Source organism: Marmota flaviventris, chromosome 8 (genome assembly GCF_047511675.1).
Source record: "Marmota flaviventris isolate mMarFla1 chromosome 8, mMarFla1.hap1, whole genome shotgun sequence".
Taxonomy (NCBI): Eukaryota; Metazoa; Chordata; class Mammalia; order Rodentia; family Sciuridae; genus Marmota; species Marmota flaviventris.
Genome location: NC_092505.1, coordinates 114,251,806 through 114,272,831, shown reverse-complemented (window position 1 = coordinate 114,272,831; position 21,026 = coordinate 114,251,806). Strand labels below are relative to the sequence as shown.

The following is a 21,026-nucleotide window of genomic DNA, read 5'->3' as shown; positions in this document are numbered from 1 at the left end:
GTACCATTAGGGCAGAGATGATGGACAGCCCGCCTCCCCAGGCTCCAGCACAACACGTAAGAACAGGACTGTCAGTGAACTGTACAGGGACCACAGAGGACAGCCTCTCCTGCAGCCTGAGTCCTGGCTTCACCCCAGCTGGGCTCCCCTCTAGGCCCTTGAAGACTTCTAGGAGCAGGACTTGCCAGGCCTGTTGCCACCAGGTGACCAGGGCTCCTTGGCCTGACTACCCACTCAGGCTGCCTGTAAACCCAGGGATCCTCAGTCCCATTCTACACGAAGTCGAGGCACCTGAAGAAGCCAGTTCTGGCTAGGTGTCAAGACAGCAGGACTCAGGACCACTCTGAATGCCCCACTAACCTCCTGCACTGAGGTTCATTGTGATCCCTTCAAGCCACAGAGAGCGAGGACTGAGAAACACCTAAGGACCAGACAGACGTTAGGACCAGGCACAGAGGTAGTATGGTGGAGTCCTCCAAGCAAAGGGAGGAGCGTCAAGTCATGCACTTAGGTTCAAAGGAATTTTTAGTCAATTAAGTGTAAAGTCACCATTTATGACAATTTCCCAACTGGAAGCATCCGGGCACAAGAGAGTATCACATATCAAGAGAGTAGAGGTCTCAGACGTGGCTGTAGCTAATAGCAGAGCAGAGTAACTACTGCGTGATGAAGGCCAGAGGAGCCAAGCTCCCAGACACGGTGCAGAGAATTGTCCCTAAACATGGCTTCCTGGTCTGTAAAATGAGGTCGACAGTATCCCCACTCCCCTACTCCCTGTGAGTGTGGACACATCCGTGACAAGGGCCAGCTCCCTGTACAGCAGGCCTGGGGAGTAAGAGGGAGGCTGCGCTGCTGCTTGTCACTATACTTGCTCTGTGACAGCCTCTGCCAGGGTTTCAGAGGCTTGGAGGGAAGTGGGGGTAGGTTGACAGGGCTGTGCCACACAAAGGCTACCCTGGCAAGGGGTGACCATTGCTCTTCCTGAGGTCAGCACATGTCCCTGCTCTGCTCACAGAGGGTCACCCTCTCCGGCAGTGCCAGCAACGCAACTGCATGCTCCTGTGACTCACACCCAGCTTCAATCCTGCCTGCAGCTCCCTGAGGGGCGGTGCAGGGTCAGCTTCTGCCCCTGTCCCCACACCCCACATGTGATGGGCATTCAGTGTGTATTTACAGAACATGGCTATGAAGAAAAATAATGGTGTTCATTAAGGAAATTCCTGGCAGACATCATTTTGTGAATTAAGCTTTGCTGAAAGCTTCACATAAACTATTTTAAAGCAAAACTCTTCTTCCAAAATGGATTCAGAATGTTTATCCCTTTGGAAGTTAGAGACTCACCACATTTAGAACACACATGCGCAAAAACACGGTTTCCGCAAAATAAGGAATAGCTAGAAAACAGCCTTTAATTCAGATTAAAAACGAGATATCAACAGGCACAGTGGCACACGCCTGTAATTCCAGTAACTGGGGAAAATGAGGTAGGAGGATGGTGAATTCAAAGCCAATCTGCCCAACTTAGGCCCTAAGGAATTAGTGAGACCTTGTTTCAAAATAAAAAATAAAATAAAATAAAAAGGGCTAGGGATGGGGCTCAGTGGTTAAGCAACCCTGGTTTCAATCCCTGGTACCAAAAAAAAAAAAAAAGAGAGAGAGAGAGATGTTGACCATAATTGTCCTCACCTCAGTAATCATAGGAAGTGCTGCCTGTTCTAGAGCCTTCTGAAAGTCACTTCCTTATGAAGTTCTAGTCACATGGAGAAGACCCACCTGGGCTGCAACCAGAGCCTGAGGCCATGACTGCAGCCAGCCACCTGTGCTCTGCTCCTGCAAAACCATTGCCACCACCACCAAAGCCCCAGGCTGAAACCCCCAGGCAGTCCAGGTATCCTCGAATCTTCCAGAGGTCACTGTCCCCTTACCATAAGTGGACATCTGGGATCCTGAACAAGGGGGTGTGGACAAGCAGTGTGGGGCAGGTAACCCTTGAGGTTCCTTGTGCAGGGTGCCAATGAGGCATGTCCTGTTGAGGACACTTGGAGGCCATTTCCTCACTGTACCTGGGGGCCAGGGCCGTACACTGCCACCTTGCTGTTCACTAACTGGGGCCAGCTTCCACTCAGTATCCTGGGCTCTTTGGCTGACTCAGTCCTGTGACAAGGGCCGTGGGCCTTATCAGGGAGGTTCCTGACTTACAAGCAGGGTAGGATGGGGACAGCACCTCAGAAACAAGTAGAACCACAGATAGGGAGGCGGGAGGAGAGACACAGCCAGGGCTCTGCTGGCACTGGTCCAGCAGTGGCTACTACCAAGGCCTCTGGCCCCCTGAAGACCTTGCAGCATGGGCTCCAGACCTAGAACCCAGGATCCTTTCCACCCCACAGAGGTGCCAGAGCACCAGGCAGCACCTGTAATCACCTCCCACCCAAAGCACACTCCAGGAAGAGGCCATCCCCAAAAGGGACTCTGAAGCCATTATATTAGAAAGGGCAGTTCCTCTGGCATGACACCCAAAAGCATCCACGAGAGGAAGAGCCCAGAAACGCAGAGGCCATGATGCAACCTGTCCTGGCCCCAAGCAGAGTGTCCAGTGAGCTTCAAAAAACCTTTTGGCTGAGAAAATGCTTGGTTTTTCTGAAAGAAATACTGGGTTAGTGCTTTGGTCATCTGTCCACACTGCTCATAAAATCAGAGAAAGAATTCTGGGTTAGTGCTGTGATCATCTGTCCACACTGCTCACGAAATCAGAGGAAGAACTCCAACAAGCCTGAAGAGGAATGTGCAGTCCTGTCAGCCAAAAGCAGGATGAGTAACAGGGAAGCCCCTTATGAGGAGTCACCAAGTCACGGGGAAAGCCTTTTATGGGTCACAAACCATGCCTGCTGCCCATTTGTAGTTCAGTTTTAAAATTCTGATCATTCCATCAGTCAGCAAATGTTGAACGACCCCACAGGCTGATTTCCCTCCATGTCTCCCCTTCTGCAAGAGTCTCAAACCCATCTACACCACTTCAAGCCTGTGAAATCTCCCAAGCACATTCCTCACTCTGACCCCACTCTTGCACACATTTGCACATGCGAGTGGCATCTGTTCATAGCCTCTGAGGTCACCTGTGACTGGCCCTCCACCAGACTTACCCCACACACAGCTTCACAGTCCCACCGGAAACTCAGTTTTGAAGAAGTTAGTTCCTCAGTTAGAAACCTGTTCCCCAGTTAAAAACAAACAAAAGACCTGCATGCTGGTGAGCCACAGAACAATGGCAGGCTGGGGCTGTCCAGGGCCGGTGGAAGGTCAGTGGGACAGGGTCAGAGTCCCTGGGTCTGCAGAAGAGTTTCAGGTCTTTTCTCCCTTTCGGGACCTCAGCCCTTCACTGCCTGTGCCCTCTCCAGGGCCCTGCAGAGCTCCTAGGAAGGCAGGCAGCAATGGTCTCCATGCCTTGCAAAGCTAGTGGGAACCCCTCATGCATACACAGGCGTGGGAGGGCTTTGTGGGGAGGTGCAAGGACCCCAGGGACCTTCCTCCCCTCTCAAGCCACAGCCTCTGGGTAGGGGATTCGAGCTAATACAACTCCTAACCATGTCTGCATTCGGGGTCATAGCACTGTACCCACGTCCACTTCTGAAAAATGTGGCAGTTCTAACAGGTGCACCTGGGGGGAAGCCCATGGAGGACACTTGGAACTTTCTGTGCCACCTTTGTGACTTCTGTTCATCTAAAATAATTCCCAAATAAAAATTTTCGAGAAAGCTAACATGAAGAATGTTCCTTTTTTTTTTTTAAGAAAATGAATCACCACCCCAACCTCATCTAGTTCGCTTATGTGAAATTGTGTAGTTGCCTAAAGTAAGCAGCTTTAATAAGAGGAGGCCCACCTAGGGGTTTGGGCCAGGACCCTCCCTGTGACACAGCAAGGGCTGCACAAAGACCACCAGGAGATTCAGCAGTGTGGAGGCTCACGAGGTTCTGTGGACAAGGAACCTTAACAAAGCTCACGAGGAGCCCAGGAACTAACCATCCCAGAGAGCTTGCAGCCAGCAGAGAACCAAGGTCCCAAGCGCCCTGCAGGTACATGTGTGCTGAAGGCAGTCTGATCGGAGACAGCCCTTCCCCTTCCACTACTCATGAATGATGAAAAGTAAACCAGGATCATTTCAAAATAACAAATCCATTTTGAACAGCTTTGAAGATGAACAAGAAAAGTAACGTTAAGTAATGGGATGCTAAAAAAAATTAAGCGGCACAGGGTGAAAGGCGTGGCGTTTCTTGGTTTTGTTTCCTCTTGGTGTCATTAAGTCTGATTAGCTTAGCCACTGAAAGCAGGCAGTTCCTCTGGTGTCAGTAAACAGTAATGGACGCTCCTGCCAGGAACTTCCTCCAGAGGCCTGGCACTTGCCAGACTTGCCCTCCTTCTAGTGAGTTGCCCACCTCTGGGGTCTGTGGAGGGAGAGCTGGGTGAAGCTGGGAAGCTGAATTTTGAACCATCTGTCTGTCAGGCCTCGGGTGCATGGGTGTGAAGCTATTTGCCAGCATTTAACAGTTAAGCAACTTCTCTGAAAGCCAGGTCTGGCTGCTTGTGACATATCAGAACATTGAGACCATGCTCTAGTTTGGTACAGAGTCAGCCTGCAGTGGACAGCAGTGGTCCCTTTGCCCCTGACATGCTGGCCAGCTCACAAGTCCCACCCAACCTGTACCTCCTGGCTCCAGAAGCCCTGAGTTTGCTGCACCTGCCCTGCAGAACCTTCCAGATCTAACGCAAACTGCTCACTGGTAAAGAATTATCTGTGCAGCTCCCAGCACATGGGAACCTCTATACGGTTTACACGTGTGTTGGTACAACACACCAACACCTCTGCATGGTGGGGAGCTTCTGTATGAAGCACAAGAAAAAAGTCCCAATACTGATGCCCCACAGGAGGGTGGGCTCCAAAGCCCTCAAGTCACTATGCCCAGAGCTGCTCAAGGAGGTTTTCCTGTGAGGGCTATTTGGGTCAGACCACAGGGCCACTGCAGGCAGGATAACAACCTTCCAGATCACTGTTATATAACTCAAGTGTTCTAAAGTAAAACCCAGGGCTCTGCTCTTTGACTCCTTACAGGACCAATTTTAGAGTAGAAACTACAAGGACAGAGCACTTGAGATGTGGCTGTTCATAACAGTGTCAGACTTCTGCATCAAAGTGGACTAAGAATCAGGTAAGATGACCCAAAGAACATACCTACCTGAAATTTTCATAAGTAGGATAATTTTTAGCTACTGGAGCAATGAAGAGAAACACAGGGGAATAAATTGGTTTGAAACTATTTGAAAAACATGTTATTTTTAGAAGAGTGAAGATTGGCCTTCAGGTTCTTTTCTAACAAGATGTCCCAGAAGTTCAGAGGCCCTTCTTATTTGAAAAATAAGTTTAACACTTCCTCTCTCTCTCTCTCTCTCTCTCTCTCTCTCTCTCTCTCTCTCTCTCTCTCGGCAAAAGCTTTGGTAAAGGCCATCATGTTGCTGAACTTGACCTTGAAAATGCCCAGCATTTCATAACACAGCAGCTTTTCTGGTTCGGCTTCTACTTCTCAACACTCTACCTTCCAATCAACACCCTGAGCCCTGCAGGAATCTCAGGAACTGTGAGAAAACTACCTCCTTCCCTCTGAGCTGCTTCAAAGGCCAAGTCCCCTCTGAAGAAGGGGACCGACAACAGAAGCAGAATTAGTCACCGTAGCCCAGCTGCTGCCAGCACTTACCTATGGTCTTGTCCAGACATGTCTGCCCCCCAACTGTGAGCAAGGGGTCCTGGCCACAGCTGCTGGCCAGGGAAGACCTGTCCTATTTTGTTCCCAAGCAGCATAAGAGGGCCGGGCAGGGGTCCTGGCCACTAAAGGTGTCCCATCAGATACGCTACTTTCTAAGGACTTCGATTGGTTCTCTGCATGGATGGATAACCTGCTGTTTCAGCCAGCTTTTTCATTGCTATGACCAAAAGACCTGACAAGAACAATTAGAGGAGGAAAAGTTTATTCAGGGCTCACGGTTTCAGAGGTCTCAGTCCCTAGAGGGCCAACGCTATTGCTCTGGACCACAGGTGAGAGAGAATGTCATTACCGAAGGGTGTGGTAAAGGAAAGCAGCTGGGAACCTGGTTCCAGGAAGCAGAGAGAGTTCTGCTCAACAGAGACAAAATGTAAACCCCAAAAGCACGTCCCCAGGGACCACCTCCTCCAGCCACACCCTACCTGCCTACAGTTACCTCCAGGTTAATCCCTATTGGGATTAAGACAGGACTGGGTTAAAGCTCTCAGAATCCAGTCCACCTCTGACCCTTCTTGCATTGTGCGTCTCACACACAAGTTTTTGGAGGCCACCTCATATCTAAACCATAACAACTGCACAGGCATGAAAGGGGAAATTGGCATGAGCAGAACCCTAGAGGAAGAAGCAACGGTGCACCCTGCCGAGGGCAGCAACACAGACTGCTGTGTGCCTGGGAGACACTGCTGGGCATTCCTGATCAGAGACCAGTCAGCTGTGTAGGTGATGCTCAGGTCTCCACCTTCCCTCAGCCATCCTGGAAACCAGCCCCATCCTCCAAGTTAAGTGGAACTTCTCCTCCGTGCCTGGAAAAGCCTAACCTAACACTTTCTCAATAGAAGGTTTTTGTAGGTTTCGTAAAACATAACTCCGTGAATAACTAAGGTATTTACTTGGACAAGGAAGAGTTTTGAAGGGATCAATCATCTCTATTAGGACATGGGCAACAAAACCCTCTTGAACCGATGAATTTGCAGAAATCATGTGCTAAGTAATGTGCTGTTTCCTATAATCCATAAAAGCTTGAAGCTTTTTGGTATTCTATGCTAGTATCCCAAGGAAGAAGACTGACATCCATGTGCATGAGCCTTAAAAAGTAAGAGGAGACATCAAGAAGCAGAAGACAAAAATGAACATGGTATTGCTGATGGCAATTACTCAAAAGGTCATATAACTGCAAATAAAATATTTGGGTGGAGATGTGGGGTTGTCAGTACCATGTACAGATATATGTGACAATCACTGGAAAGTTTGGCACAGAAAACAAGATTGCAGAAAGCCCACCACCCCCCCCTCAGCTCCCACCAAGTTACGCTTTAATAAAGCCTCGGTCGGCAGCAACTAAAAAGTGTGCTTCCAAGTACCTGAAGAAACTGTCAAGGCAGATAACAAAGTTCAGTGACTGGCAAGCTTGACATAATTAGTTAACTAGATATAAGGAAATGGTGACTATTCTTAGTAGGGAAGCCAGAGACAAACCCCAAACGAACAGCCAGGCTCAGGTGGACCAGTGAGGCTCCTACAGCTTGGAAGGGCAACTTGGCCAAAGCAGGACAGGGATTGCCACAGCCTTCCTGGACCCGGTCAGTGAGAAATGCCATGGCCCAGGCTGACAGGTGAACTGAGACTCGGAGCATCCCGCAGGGAGCACAGGCTCTGACTGCCCCTTGGTCTCCTTGCTCTTCTCACCAAGCCAGGCGTCCCAGTTCAGACTACTTCCTGGGCTGCACCTAAACCCCAAAATGTATTTTTCTAGTAGTTTCTTGGCTCTCTCTCTCTCTCTCTCTCTCTCTCTCTATCTCTCTCTCTTTCTTTCGCCTTATAACAAAATACCCACTCAAAACTATCTAGAAGAACTGAAAAAACAGCCTCTACCTCAGAGCAAAGCCTGTCCAAGGAAGGAACATGACCTTTGTCCTTGGAAAGACCCACAGAGCATTCCTAGGCACATTCCCACCCTGCTAAGTTGTTTATCTACAAATAACAGGAGAGATCTGCTGTGCCAGGTGTCCCTGACTGAGTCAGGCTAGGTGGGGACCCATAGCAACCCCCTAGCAGCCACCAATCAGCATGAGACAAGGAAATACCTGGGATGCCAGATGACCCTCCCAGTAGTTTATGGTGGTTGATAACGTGTTGGGAAACCATGTAGTTCAGCACGTATACCCCTCTTGGCTCAAGCCAATCAGTTCAAATGAATACCCCTTTTGTACTGACCAATCACCCCTACCCAACTTGTTCCCTCCAGTGAATGTGCTAATCATATTTTAGAGTTGTTATTTGATTTTCCCGTGGTGTGTGATGATTTGCTAAGAGATGCTATGATGTATGTGGGGGTCCCTGCCTTCTCCAAAGAATGTATAAAACTGCTGCAAACCCTGGGCTGGGGCCTCTCAGCGTCACCAGTTGCCGTGTGTGCGCGCGCGGAGGACCGAGCTAGCTCGCAATAAACACCTCTTTGCTGTTTACATCGATCTTGGTCTCTGGTGGTCTTTGGGGGTCCCGAATTCGAGCATAACAGAACAAAATCCACGTCCCCCTGAAGCTGCTCCTCTCCCAGCCTTCTGAAACCAGGCACACCAGCCCCTCCCTGATGGTTCCAAGACTGGCAGATGAATGGAAGCATGGGTGGAAAGGTGACCCCACACCCTAACACCCCTATTCAGCCTCCTAGAACACAAGTGGCTCCCTGCAAAGCTCCCAGGCCCTGTCCCGCACAGTCTCCATGAGGGGTGGGCTGTGCATCACCAGAGGCAGTGTGAGAAGGAGGCACTGTCCAGGCAGAGCTGTCCCCAGCTGGCAGAAGCATAAGGGGAATAGTCAGGCCAGTAGAAGCACACAGCCGTGAGCCTGGCTTGAAGTCTGAGGGAGGAAAGTCATTTCATATCTATTCTGACAACATGGGTCTAACAGGAGAAGCGAGAACTATTTGAAGGCTCTTCTACCCAACAATGAGAGTTAAGTCTGCTCTCAATTCTGGGAGATCTCAAAGGATGAGTTTCTGTCTATCCTTCAAATAAACTCAGGGAAACATTCTTTCATTTAAAAATAGTGGACACCAGTTGAGTGAGACAGAGGCCCTGAGAAGCTGGCCTTAGGAGATGGTGGCACTGTGTGACCAGGGGCCCTGGCAGGTGAGGATGGCAAATCCCACAGAACTCAGTCTCCTCCTTGAGAATGGTGAGGTCTGAGGAGACTTCTTGGATTCTTTCACCTCCAAAATCCATTTACTTTCCATTGAAAAGGCTCAATTTCACAAGCAATACTTGATTTTCTGCAGAAAAGACACCCAGGGAGGGACAGTAGGGAGTGCCATCTGTCCTAAGAGCTCCAGAAGCACAAGGCAGCTGGGGAAAGGACTGCAAAAGCCACTTTTGTTAAAACACTCGGGCTGACTTTCACAAGGAAGGAGACAAAACCACTCAAGTCTTCAGGCCAAAGTTCCACAAATGAACTTCTTCGATTTTAACATGCAAATGTAAGATCACAGAATTTAGATAAGCTTTTAAGAAAGGACCTGGAACTACTACTGTCAGCACTAATAAGAAAAGTTCAAAGTGCAGCGGTTTGTGTAAATCAAAGAACTGGACAGAAAGACTAACCCATAGATAAAGTGCTCCTCAGAGGTCTGCACTTGAAGGAACCGGACAGAGCCGGTAGCACACAAGTCTCAGGGAGGGAGGGGGACTGCACGCTGCACAGGTGAGAGACATTCCCAAGGACAAACCAACACAGGACAATGAGTCCTCCTGATGTCACTGGGAACCCCAGGGCAAGGGCAGTCCTGACAGGCCTGGCCTGACTTTCCCAGAAGGACTGTAGGAAGCTGCCCCAACATCTCTGGGCTCCAGTTTCCTCCTCTCTAAAGTGGGAACTGTAAGTGCCTTGCCCACTTTTCAGGATGACACAAATACCAACCCAAAAACACAAGTGCAAGTAGTGGTGCAAGAATCAAAGAAACTTGGGGACAGGGATGTGCAGAGATTAGAGAACAAGGCCAACTTTTGGGGGGATCCTCAGCCTAGAGGAGGGAGGTCCTGAGTCCCGAGGAGGCCAGGCTTCCCCAGAAGGCCAAATCTGAAGGCCAAGCTTCCCCAGGAGGCCAGGTCCTGAGCCCAGAGAAGGCCAGGCTTCCCTGAAGGGAGGCAGGTCCTGAGTCCAGAAGCGATAGCCCTAGGGAAGCCCAAAGGAAGTATATGTGGACAGCAGCTGGTCCTGGGACTGCAGGGGTCCACTGGGTCTTCCCTGTAGGAGTAAGGATGCCAGCAGGACCTGGAGATGGAAGGATCCATCTCCAAGCAGGGATAGCGGGGTGGGGGGGGGGATAGGGCAGGGTGAGACCTTCAAGAGCTCCAGAGCTTGAGGTCAAGACTCCTGCACTGCATTTTCAGATATGCACCCTGAAATGACAGCTAACCTGTATACACATGGCCACAGAACAAATGCATATTTACAAAGCTTTAGGAGCTGTTTGCTTGTGGTTGGCTTGCAACCAACTTTTTTTTTTTTTTTTTTTTTTTGGCAATGTTGGAGATGGAGCCCAGGGCCTTGAGTGTTGAACATACTGGCAAGTGCTCTACCACTGAGCTTCACCCCACCTCTTGCAACCTAATTTTTTTCAACCCAAACATTTTCTTTCAAGTTTTGAGTACATGCTGATTCCTGGAACAACCTTTACAGCTTTCAAACAAAAATCAACAAACATTAGAAAGGCAAATAAATTTTGGCACTAGACATTTCAAGATAAAAAGGTAAAGTACAGAGCACATTTAAAACACTGGTAATTTCTAGTTACGCAAAAATGATGATTCCAGCATTGTCATAAGGCACATGCTTTGACAGAAGCAGACCTTGCACACCGTACCATGTGTTTTCAAAGCTGCAGCCTGCAGAGCAGGTAACTTATTAAACTCACAAACCTTATTACACTTTGTAGGAGCAATAAAGACATCTTAATTCAGACTATAAAAACAAGAATTCATGTAACCTAAGGAAAAAACCACTCATCCATGCAAGAGACTTCAGAAGCATCATTTATGGGAAGGAGTAGCTCCTTACAGAATAATTCTTACAGAATAATACATCGAAAAAAATCTGTAATTAGCACTACCCTAGGAAGATATATAGGTAATTTAAAGTTTGTGATTAGCTAATAGTATCAACAAGTAAAAAGACATTATTTTCAAGTACTTTTAAATAACTTCATCAGCAGAATTTATTTTCAATTAACATGTCAATTAAAATTATTCTTATTTTCTCATTGAATGAGTAAAATGCACCTGTCATGGGCACTAAAAAATAATAAAACTGCACTTTAATGTGTCGGTCTACTGTTAAACTCTCTTATAGTTTAAAAAAATGACTCCCTTCCTTTTTGGAGCAATGGCATAATGACTTGGTTGGATATAATGTATCACTCCACTGCTTTTGGTCTTTCCTCTTAAGAGGGGGGAGGGGAGCAGCCCTTGGGAACCTGAATAGAGCTTTCCTAAGAAGTGAAGGATGCAGGCGGGGTAGCCAGGGTTCAGGTTTGGGTTCTTGATGTGAGTCATCACATCACAAGGGCCCCCCCCCCCCACCTCCCCTGTGCGATGGCCACACATAGGGCACTTCTCTGGAAGAGAAGGCAGCTTTTTGAAAAGTTGAATGCACGATGCAGCCATTCCACTTAGAGGTCTTCACCCAAGAAAAATGAAAGTATGCGACCACATACCAGGGCTTGCACATGCACATTCATAGCACTTGTGTACATGACAGCCAAAAACTAGAAACAGCCCAAGTGCCCATCGGCAGGTGAACGTGGCAGATCCATAAAATGGAACACCCATTGGCAACAGAAAGGAACAAGCTATTGACTGGCACAAGGCTTGGTGAATGTCAAAACAGTCCTATGGAGAGCACTTTGCTGACAAGATGAGTACTCACTGCGTGACTCCACTCATATAGAAAATATAGGCTGATCTGCAGTACAGCAGTCAGATCGGGTTGCTTAGGGAAGCTACTACCAAAGGCACAAAGGATACTCTGGGGGAGAAAGACATAGCCACTATCTTGATTTTGATGGTGGTTTCACAGATGTGTCAGAAACCATCCATAGGTCATATAAGTGACTCACATGTCAAAACTCATCAGATGATGCATTTGAAATACAAGTCATTCATTGTACATCAATTATACCCCAATGAAGCTATTTTTAAAGAAAAAAGCTAAAAGAAAAATAAAAAGGAAATGCATTTGCAGAGACAGACAGGACAAGCTAAACTTGGAGGACTACACTCTCTGGAGGAGGGAACCTTCATGAAAAATCATGGAGAAAAGAGGTGAGATGACATCATCTAGAAAGAGAAGGACTCTGAGGCCTTCCCTGGAGGTGCAGGGGTCCCTCAAACAGAGAAAGCCTCAAGTAGACATGAACTGAGGTCCTGGGCATGCAGAAGAAGACAGAAACTGGCTGCTTCTTGAAGAAGCTCCTGGTTTCCCTCAGGACGGTCCTGACACTCAGGAGAGAAGGAACAGGACAGCAGGCAGGAGTTCATCATGAGTGCAAACTAAAAGGAGCAGGCCTCCCAAGTGACATTCAAGGACCACCACCAGGAATGGCTTTCCCCTCTACATGGCCTTGAGTTTACCAAGTGCTCACATACCAGAGGGTCAGGGCCAGACCGGGTGGAGGGCCGGCAGGGCTGCCCAGGGCAGGCAGTCTTGGTCATGGGTAGGTGCTTCATACTCCCCCAGGTGTGGAGCACCTGTAGGCACAGGGGACAGGGCTGTGGAAAAGTAAACTTGCTGCCAGGCTTGCTGCCAGGCAGCCCTGTCACAGCAGTGTCCTGGCAATCAGTATGTGCCCTTCAGGGCTTCTCAGGGTTGCTCAGTACTCCTTCTCCAGAGCATAAAGCATCACAAGGCTTGTGCCCTCCCAGGGCACCAAGGGAGGGGTGGCTCCCTTCACAGAGCAAAGGTCTGAAATCTCTCCTAAACATAGCGTATTTAGAATCTGCCCCTAAATCTTCCCTAGATCAAGGACAGCTGATGGTCAGCACAGTTCCCACACCTCAGGACCTAAGTCTTCCTGAGGCACATCCCTGAGCTGAGAGGAGGGAGGAGCACTCTGCCAGAAGAGAACCAAGTAGTGAGATTGGGTTGTTTCCGTTTCCTTCTGTCCTTAGTAGCAAGGATGTTAAAGACAGAAAGCGTCTTCAGGAAATCCTTTAGGTTATGGCAAAAAAAGGGGGGGGGGCACTGCTTCCTTTTCTTTCAATTATTTTAAGCATTAAAAGAAGGGGGACACTACCCCAGAGTCAGGCCCCACAAAAGACAAAACCTCTTTCTCAGGGGTGGGACCAGGAAAGGGCAGATGTGAATGGGGTAGGGGTGGGGCTGTGGCCAGGGCTGGGGCTAGGCAGGAGGACAGGTGTGAGGCTGGGGTGGAGTAGAAGTAGGGTTAGGGTGAGTGGAGAAGGGCAGGGTTGGGGCAGGAGGAAGACAGAGGTGGGACCAGGGTGCAGCTGGGGTGGGGCCTGGTGTTCTGTTTCTGGGAGGATGGTCAGAAGGCCTCCACAGCAAGAGAGAGCTGAGTCTGAGATAATCAGAGGAACTGGGTACTTGAGTTCTGGCATAGGTAAAGGTAACACAGGAGCCCTGAGACAGTATAAGCTTCCAGGTGAAGAGAACCCTGGATCCACCCGCCCCTGCTGGTAAGCATGGGAGCCCCAACACACTAAGGAAAAATATTCTTTGAACCCCTTCAAGACACAGCTCCTCTTCTACAGATCCCTGTGCTAGTCCCAGGATCCTGTCCTCATGCTCACAAGGTCTTCCACTTACACAGGCAGCACTGAACAGGACTTCACTGAAGTGTTTTTAAAGCTAATGATAGAAACCCATAGTAAAAATAAACTTTATGTTATATTGTAACCTAGTGCATATGCAAACAGAAACAAGTTTTCAAATCACCAAGTTTCCTGTGACTACTTCCAATACAGTTCACTTTATATTACGGAAATGCTAAGGTGACTTTGCAGATAACTGAAGAGTTTGAAAAACAGCATTCAAAGGCATTTGGGTCTAGTAATTTTATTCAAATGCAAATCAAAACATGAAAAAATTTTAATATTAATTTCCTGTTTTCCTATACAAATACTTACTTTAAAATAGTGGAATCTAAATTTCTTTGTGTGCTCATGGAGAAAATGCCTAGGGGGACATGTTCAGGAGACCTGGGGGGTAGGCGGGGAAATAGTTTGGGAGGAACCCTAACAGAAACATTGCTTACTAGGGGAGGAGACACCTTTGGTTTCAAAGATGGCTCAATAATTTTCACAATGTTCACAAAAACAAGAAGAGAAAGCAGGACCATGCTTTGGGAGGGACTGTTTGGACTGCTCTTAAGTGTCAGGTTGGAGGCATTTCTATCTCCCCACAATAGAGCTTAAGCCACACATGGACTGCAATGTGGCTGGGACCCACACCTGGCATACTGGATGGACACGTGCTGCTCAATACATTCTGCCTCATAACTTTTGAGTAAGAGCTCATTGTTACCATCAAACCCTAACTTTGCATGTAGGCCCAATTTTTAAATTTCTCCAAATGCAAGTGTCTGTGTGATAACAACTGAACCTTTTGCTAATCTTCAAGTCATTGGTCAAATACATGGAGTTTAATGAGGTATATTCCTCAAAACACTAAGAAAAAAGGATGGTTTCCATTAAAAGGTACAAGAAACAGTATTGGCTGTAATGGAAAGTTTCCATGTCTGTTAGCTGCCAGGGTAAACTCTAAAACCAGCTGGAATTAAAATGAGTGTGTTAATGTAATAGGTAGTTTCTCCAGGGACGTGAGCCAGTGGGCTGATCTGTCAGCCAAGGGCTCTTTAATAGAAATGGTGCCAATTTCTCCGGGAAACAAAAGTTCCATGCTCACCCCTGAGGTCAGAAGAGCTTGCACCCAATTTCCAGTAGCCCCAGGGTACCGGAGAGAGAAATCACACCTGCAGGGAAGCATTTCCCATACTGCCACACTGCCACCACGCACAAAATAGCGCTTTTAAACTGTGCCCTTCGGCCCTATTTAGGGGCATCATTAACGATTTCAAACTCCAACTATTGCTTTATCTCACAATAGTGAAAAATGGGGGAGCTACATTCATTATGTTTTTAAGTCATTTAACTGCAGTCCTCTCGAAGGCAAAGGAAATGCCGCGACGAGTGGGAACCTGCGGACTTAGGAGGCAGCCGTTCTCCCCCACCGCGGCTGCTTTCCTGAATGGAGGCAGTAGCCTCCGGGAAGGAGCAGTTAAGTGGTTCCTTTATCAAAACAAGGAGGGAATCACAGCAGAGGCGAACGAAGCGAGAACCCCTCCTGCACCCAGGCAGTTCAATTCACCCCGTCGCCCCACCCCCTACCCCATCCCTGGTCCACTACAGCTCGGGTTTCAGAAGGGAAGAAAGTCTGGAGGAGGGCGGTCAACCTTCCAAACGCAGGCCCCTCGGCTTAAGCGAGAAGGAGGTGTGAGCTGGGGACTGCGTGCGTGCGCACAGGGACAGCCCAGCCACGGACGAGACAGCAGTGGCCAGGAGGGAGACCCACCAGATCGACAAAGCCTCAACTAGTACGATTTGAAAAATCCCCCGCAGGCACTGGCTTCGGTGCCAAAACCTCCCTGGGTTTATTTTCAGGCAAGTGACTCACAGCCTCCTCTCCATAAGTAATTCCATAAAAACCAGTCGCCGGTTCCACTAGCCCGACTTTCCGCTGCCCTCTGGCTGCCCCTCCCTCCTCTCCGCCCATCCTGCAAACCAGACAGCGCCCAGACAGAACAGTGGTACCCCAGGGGAGCAGAAAACAGGCTCCGGCCCCGCCCCCGCCTCCCGAGTGATGAATGGGGCGCGGGCGGGCGCGAGCCCGAGAAAGGGAGTGCGGGGTGTGTACGCGTGTGTGCGCGCGTGGGCACGCACCCGGCCAACTTACGGAGGTGGAGTTGGTCCTCGCCTGGCCCTGGTTTCGCACCTCCTGCTCCCGGAACTGCAGCCCGGCCAGATGCTTCTCTAGCGCCTCCCAGTCCATTGGGGGCACCGGGGGCTCTTCGGGGACGAAAGTCCCGCCGTCCGGGGGCTGAAGACAGGGCGCCCCTGCCACCGGGCCCCTGCCGCCGCGCCGGCCCTCCGCCGGCTGGGGCTTCTGGATCGCCCGCCCGGGGCCCCGGGGGCCGCTCTGCCGGCCGGCCACAACCACATTGCCATTGTGCCTGAGGTCCTGGGGTTCGTAGGGGCGGAGGTTGCCGTTGGGCATTGGGAGCGGCGTGACAGTGGTGACGCTCCGGGCCCCGCCGCTGCCGCTACGGGTCCTGGCGCTCAGGTCCCCGGACTCCCGGGCCGGACAGCGGTCATCCTGGTACCCTCGCTCGTCTTCCTCTTCCTCCTCCTCACGGTCCTCCTCCGGCGCCCACTCATCAATCACCTTCTGGTAGACCGGGAAGGACGCTTCATAGTCCTCTAGGGCAGATACCAGGTCCAGGCTGCCCCCCGGCGACGACGAGGATTTGCACTCCGAGCAAGGGGTCACTTTGGTGGAGTTGGACTGCGAACTGGAGCGGCTACTGCTGCTGCTGCCGGCGTCACTGCCTAGATCCATCCCATCCTCTCGGTAGTCCTGGGGGAGGAGGCAGAGAGAGTGAGTCGCCGGGCCGAGCTGCTCAGCCGCCGCGCCGGTCGCGAGCCCCCCACGCCCCGGGCCGAGGAGCCCGAGGAGGCCTGGGGGCAAGGGCCGTCCCGGGCCCGAGGTTTCCCTTCGCCCTCCTCCCCCGCACGACCAGACTTCCTGCGGTTAACTAACCCTCAGATTCGCACAGAGGTGCCCGGCCGCCAGCGCGCACATTTCATGCGAGGAGCCCCGGGGCGCGCGCGGACTTTGTTTTAACCATTTTGCGTCGGGCGCGCCCCTGCACCCCGCCCCGGGGATTCTCCAAGAACCGGACGCTTCCCACAGTATTCAGATTCCCTGGGGGCGGGAGCCGAGAAGGGGGAGGGCGCCCACTAATTTCGCACCTCACGGGGCGGTGAGACCACCCCCACCCCGCCCCGCCCCGCCCCTTCCCCGCCCGCCGCCCGGCGCCGCCAGCCGCGGCAGCCAAGGGCTGACTGCACTTTCTAAGGAGCGGCGGGCGGCGACAAGAAGGCCGCCGCCCGCCCCTCCTCCCGCTAGCACAGGGTCGGGACCGGCGAGCTCTGCCCGAGCGGGGCAGCTTGGCCTGCGCTTCCCGAGGTGCGCCTGCCCAGGCGCGGCTCAATCGCGGCGGCTGCGCCGGTCCCGACACCGAGCATGCCCAGAGCCACCAGCGCGCGGTCGGCTCCCGCGTCCTCAGCGGCCGGCTGGAGCCAGAGGCCTGGGGCAGTCGGAGGAGCCCGGGCTCGGGCGTTGGGGGCGCAGGCCTCCCGCTGGTGAGGGCGGCTCCCGAGGGTGCCCTGTGCCCACCCTCCAACACTCGCGCCTCCTGCGCGCGCTCCTGGCCTCCTTGCGGCGCTAGCCACCCAGCCCGAGCCTCCTGGCGCCGCCTAGTCCACGCGGAAGTCCCCGAGTGACCTGGGGGAGGCCCTCCCTCCCCACGCACGCAGATTCACGAGCCCGCGCGGAGCACGAGTGACGCGTGCTCGCCGGCCCGGCACCGGCGTCCCCTCCATCCTCCTCCCGCTTCCTGTCCCCGCGCCGCCCAGCTCCTGGCCTCGCAGCCACGTCCCCTCCTGAGCCCAGGCTGCGGTGAAACCTGTTGCTGTGGCTCACGTTTCTATCCCCTCCCGCGGCCGCTGAAATGGCTCAGCGAGGCGTGCCTGTGGGAAGCCAGGGGTAAGTGTTAGAAGGGTAAGTGGCTTGGTGGTGGGGGCCGCGGTGGGTTTGGGGGCATCCAGAGACTCTCCTCCCACCTCCTGGCAAGAAGACCCGAAGGAAGGGCGAGGCTGTGTCCTGTGAGGTGCGCCTACAACATTTGATGGCTTTGCTTCCTTCAATTTCTCTGGAATCCAAGAAACCTGTGCTGGATTTTTCAGATATGCATGGGTGGTCTCAGGTTGGCAGCTCTTTTTAGGAGGGAGCGTTCTTGGAGTGAAAGGTACCAGCAGTTGGAAAACTTAGCTGTTCACAGAATGCCTTTTAAGGGCTAAGAATTTCCTGTGAAGGAACCCGTCCGCCTGCAAGAACTGGAAACTAGGAAATGCCCTCCTCCCTGTGGTGATAATGAAAAAGAGCACTTAGCCCTACCACAGATTGGGAAAGTCAGCCCCTGGACTTCCAGATTCAGGCTGTTACTAATTATTCCAGTGAATTCTGTCCAGGCCTGGCATAGTGCAGATGGGGGACAGGGGATGCCTGGGATTCTTTAGCAGGGAGAGGCTGCCACCCTTACCATTCTTCTGTGCCCTTCTGGGGACTGTATATAGCAGGACTGCTTCCACTTAGGTAGTCCTGAGCCCTGAGCCTGAAAATTCAAGCTGACCTTGTAGCTTGTCTAGAAGGAACAGTGGTATGAATAACAGGAAAAGGGGCTCTCTGGTCTGACCAGCTCTTCTGTAAAAAGCAGCTGATTGTAACTTAAAATATACTTTATGCCAACATCTGTAAACAACCTGCCTTTATAATCCAAATATGGTTTGATTTCAGGGTTGCTGCAGAGCCCCAGCTGCCTGCTTGGGTGTGGAGGTGGCCCTGAGAATGTTTAAAGAGCTAGGAACTAGAGAACTGCTCTTCTGTGCCCCTTATGACCTCACAAGGCTTAGGTCAGGAAAAGTGTCTGCTCTGTGGCAGGACACAGGGAGACCAGTAAGCATTGGTGGACTGGGGTGACAGGGAGATTCCATTTTTATGCCTTAGGCCTCCCCATCTCCCACCCACTCTCCCTCCTGGGCACCTGCTTACTCCCCTGCCATCCAGATGGTCCATGTTGTGTTCAGGAAATGCAAAATAAGGCCTAAGAAAAACATTTGGCAAGGTAAATTCACTGCCAAAAATGCATGGTATTTCAAAGCCAAATATAAATGTCTTTGAATTATCTGTATTTTCACATTATTATTTGACCAGATATTCCAGATCAGATGGGAAAGTACCCAGCTTCCCTTTCCTCTTCTCTTCATGCAAGGTGCTTGGCTAGACTACTTTCCATTCTGTTTCCAGTTTTCCATCTCCTGCCAAGAACCCACCCACTTGGGAACGGGAAGCCCTGCTAGCTCCTAGGCCCACTACAGTCTATCTACAGCTCTGTCCAGCAGGATGGAGAGATGATTTGCAAAGTGATTGAAAGGAACATTTTCTCAAGTTAAAAGTTGAACGTCATAGGTGCCAGTCAAGTGGGAGTCACCCCAGAGCCCTCTAGTTCCTGAACCTTCCCCATCCATCACCAGGTACAGGGTCCCTCTTGAATATCCATTAGCCCCTGCCCATTCTCATGCAGCCAGAGTGGCCTTTCTAACAATGCAAATCTGCTTTCTTCTCTCCCTTGCTCCATTAAAACCCCACAGGGCTCCTTCAGGGAACTGATGCCCACCACTGCCTCCAACTTCCTTTGGCAAATTTTAACTCAGCTAAAAAGTCTCAATGTAAATGTCACTTCCTATTGGGCAGCTCCTCTGATTCCTGCCACCCCCTGGGTGATTGCTGGTCCAGTCCACTAGACTCAGGCCACTCATATATATATATATATATATATATATAAATACATGTATCTGAAAAAAAGTTTTATGAAAATCTTATATCATAAAATCTTATTCTAATGTATTTAGAACAGAATCTAGTCATACCTCACCATGGGGCTTTCTAACCCTTTGTGGGTCAGGGTTGTTAGGGTAAAAGATGCTCTGATTTCCACAAGGGCAGGGCTATGGTGTTTGTTGCTGAGTTTATGAACAACATTATCTAACTCATTTAATTCTCAAAAATCCCATGAGGAAGCCATTATTGTCTCCATCTACAGGTGAGAAGGTCAAGGACAGTGAGGTCAAGTATCTTGCCAAAGTCAAAATGCTAGAACAGTAGGTAGTGGAGCCAGTTCTAGAAGCTGGACAGTCACTCAGCCATGCACTTCAGATCCCTGACCCTGCTGCATACAGAATTTTTCCAAGCAAAGATGTTAGGAGGCAACACCTCAGACTAGGTCTCAGCCTCCTGCCCTCCAATCTTGGGCATCTTACACCTGCAGAGAAGAAGCACTGAGGGCACCTTCCTCCTCAGCCCCACTGTGTTCCATCTCCTCCAGGGCCACCCAGCTCAGCAAGAATCAGCAGAGAGTTGATCATGTCCAGGAAGGCCCTAGAACTCCAAAGATGAAATCTCACATTGGATGAACTCTGCATTAAGTTCCCTCAAAACAAATCCTATAAGAAGGAAGCCACAGTGAGTATGGATCTTCAATAGGAAACCATCCAGACTCATCCTCAAAGGGTAGAGACAAGATGACATTCCTCAGGATCAGTGCTGTTGATAGGATTTTAAATGTGTAAGTCAGAGAGTTTGAAAAGGGAGGAATAGATCTATTTGCAAAATTCCCAAACCAATTTTGAAATCATCAGCCTTGACTCTGAGCTTCCCTGTGCTGTGGCATTTAGAGTAATAAAGACATGGCTGGCAGAGGGCTTGTGTCTCATCTTTATTGCATGAACTACATGCAGGTCATGCCACATGCAGATGCTGTGTGAGAGTGACTGGAGTGAACTGTATATAGAATGTCTGGAACCCATCCCCCATTTCTGACCCAGCCTAGGACCACAGCTTCCCATGAAAGGGGCCTGACTACTTGGCCGTGGTGTTTGGCAGATAGAATCAATGGGATGCCCTAATGGATGAAGCTAGAAAATACAGCATAAAAATGGCCCTGAATCTTTTCATCACCATCCTTATTGAAAGGCACAGTGTATCCCTCTGCTCACTCAAACCAGGGTCTTCCTGTTAGCTACCTGCAACATTTCTTCTTTAATTCTGCAGATACTGTGGCTTGATCTTCGCTATATGTGTAGATATTTTCAAGATGGAACCTAAGTATATATAATGTGGTTTTCTTCTTTCTTTCATTTGGACAGAGCTGTACTTACATAGAGAAAATTCCCTTTAAAACACATACACACCTTAAAGGTTTTGGTTCTGTAGCAAACTGTGAGATTGTATTTATTTCCTACGTTTTCCTCAATAAAACCAAAATGGTACTTAAGAGATGGCTCCAATAATCTCTTTCCCAGACC

At 50.3% G+C, this 21,026-nt stretch overlaps 1 protein-coding gene across 1 annotated transcript in view; it reads right to left on the bottom strand.

Moving 5' to 3' along the window:
- The window catches only part of Schip1 (schwannomin interacting protein 1), a 100,305-nt gene extending 83,483 nt beyond the window's left edge, over positions 1 to 16,822 (bottom strand). Inside the window, exons 1-2 of the mRNA XM_027933799.2 lie at positions 16,642 to 16,822; positions 15,778 to 16,458 (exon numbers count right to left, since the gene is read on the bottom strand). Coding sequence (XP_027789600.1) covers positions 15,778 to 16,458; positions 16,642 to 16,683 — 723 coding nt within the window. The 5' untranslated portion in view covers positions 16,684 to 16,822. The remainder of the gene's footprint in view (positions 1 to 15,777; positions 16,459 to 16,641) is intronic.
- Positions 16,823 to 21,026: the final 4,204 nt, after the last annotated feature.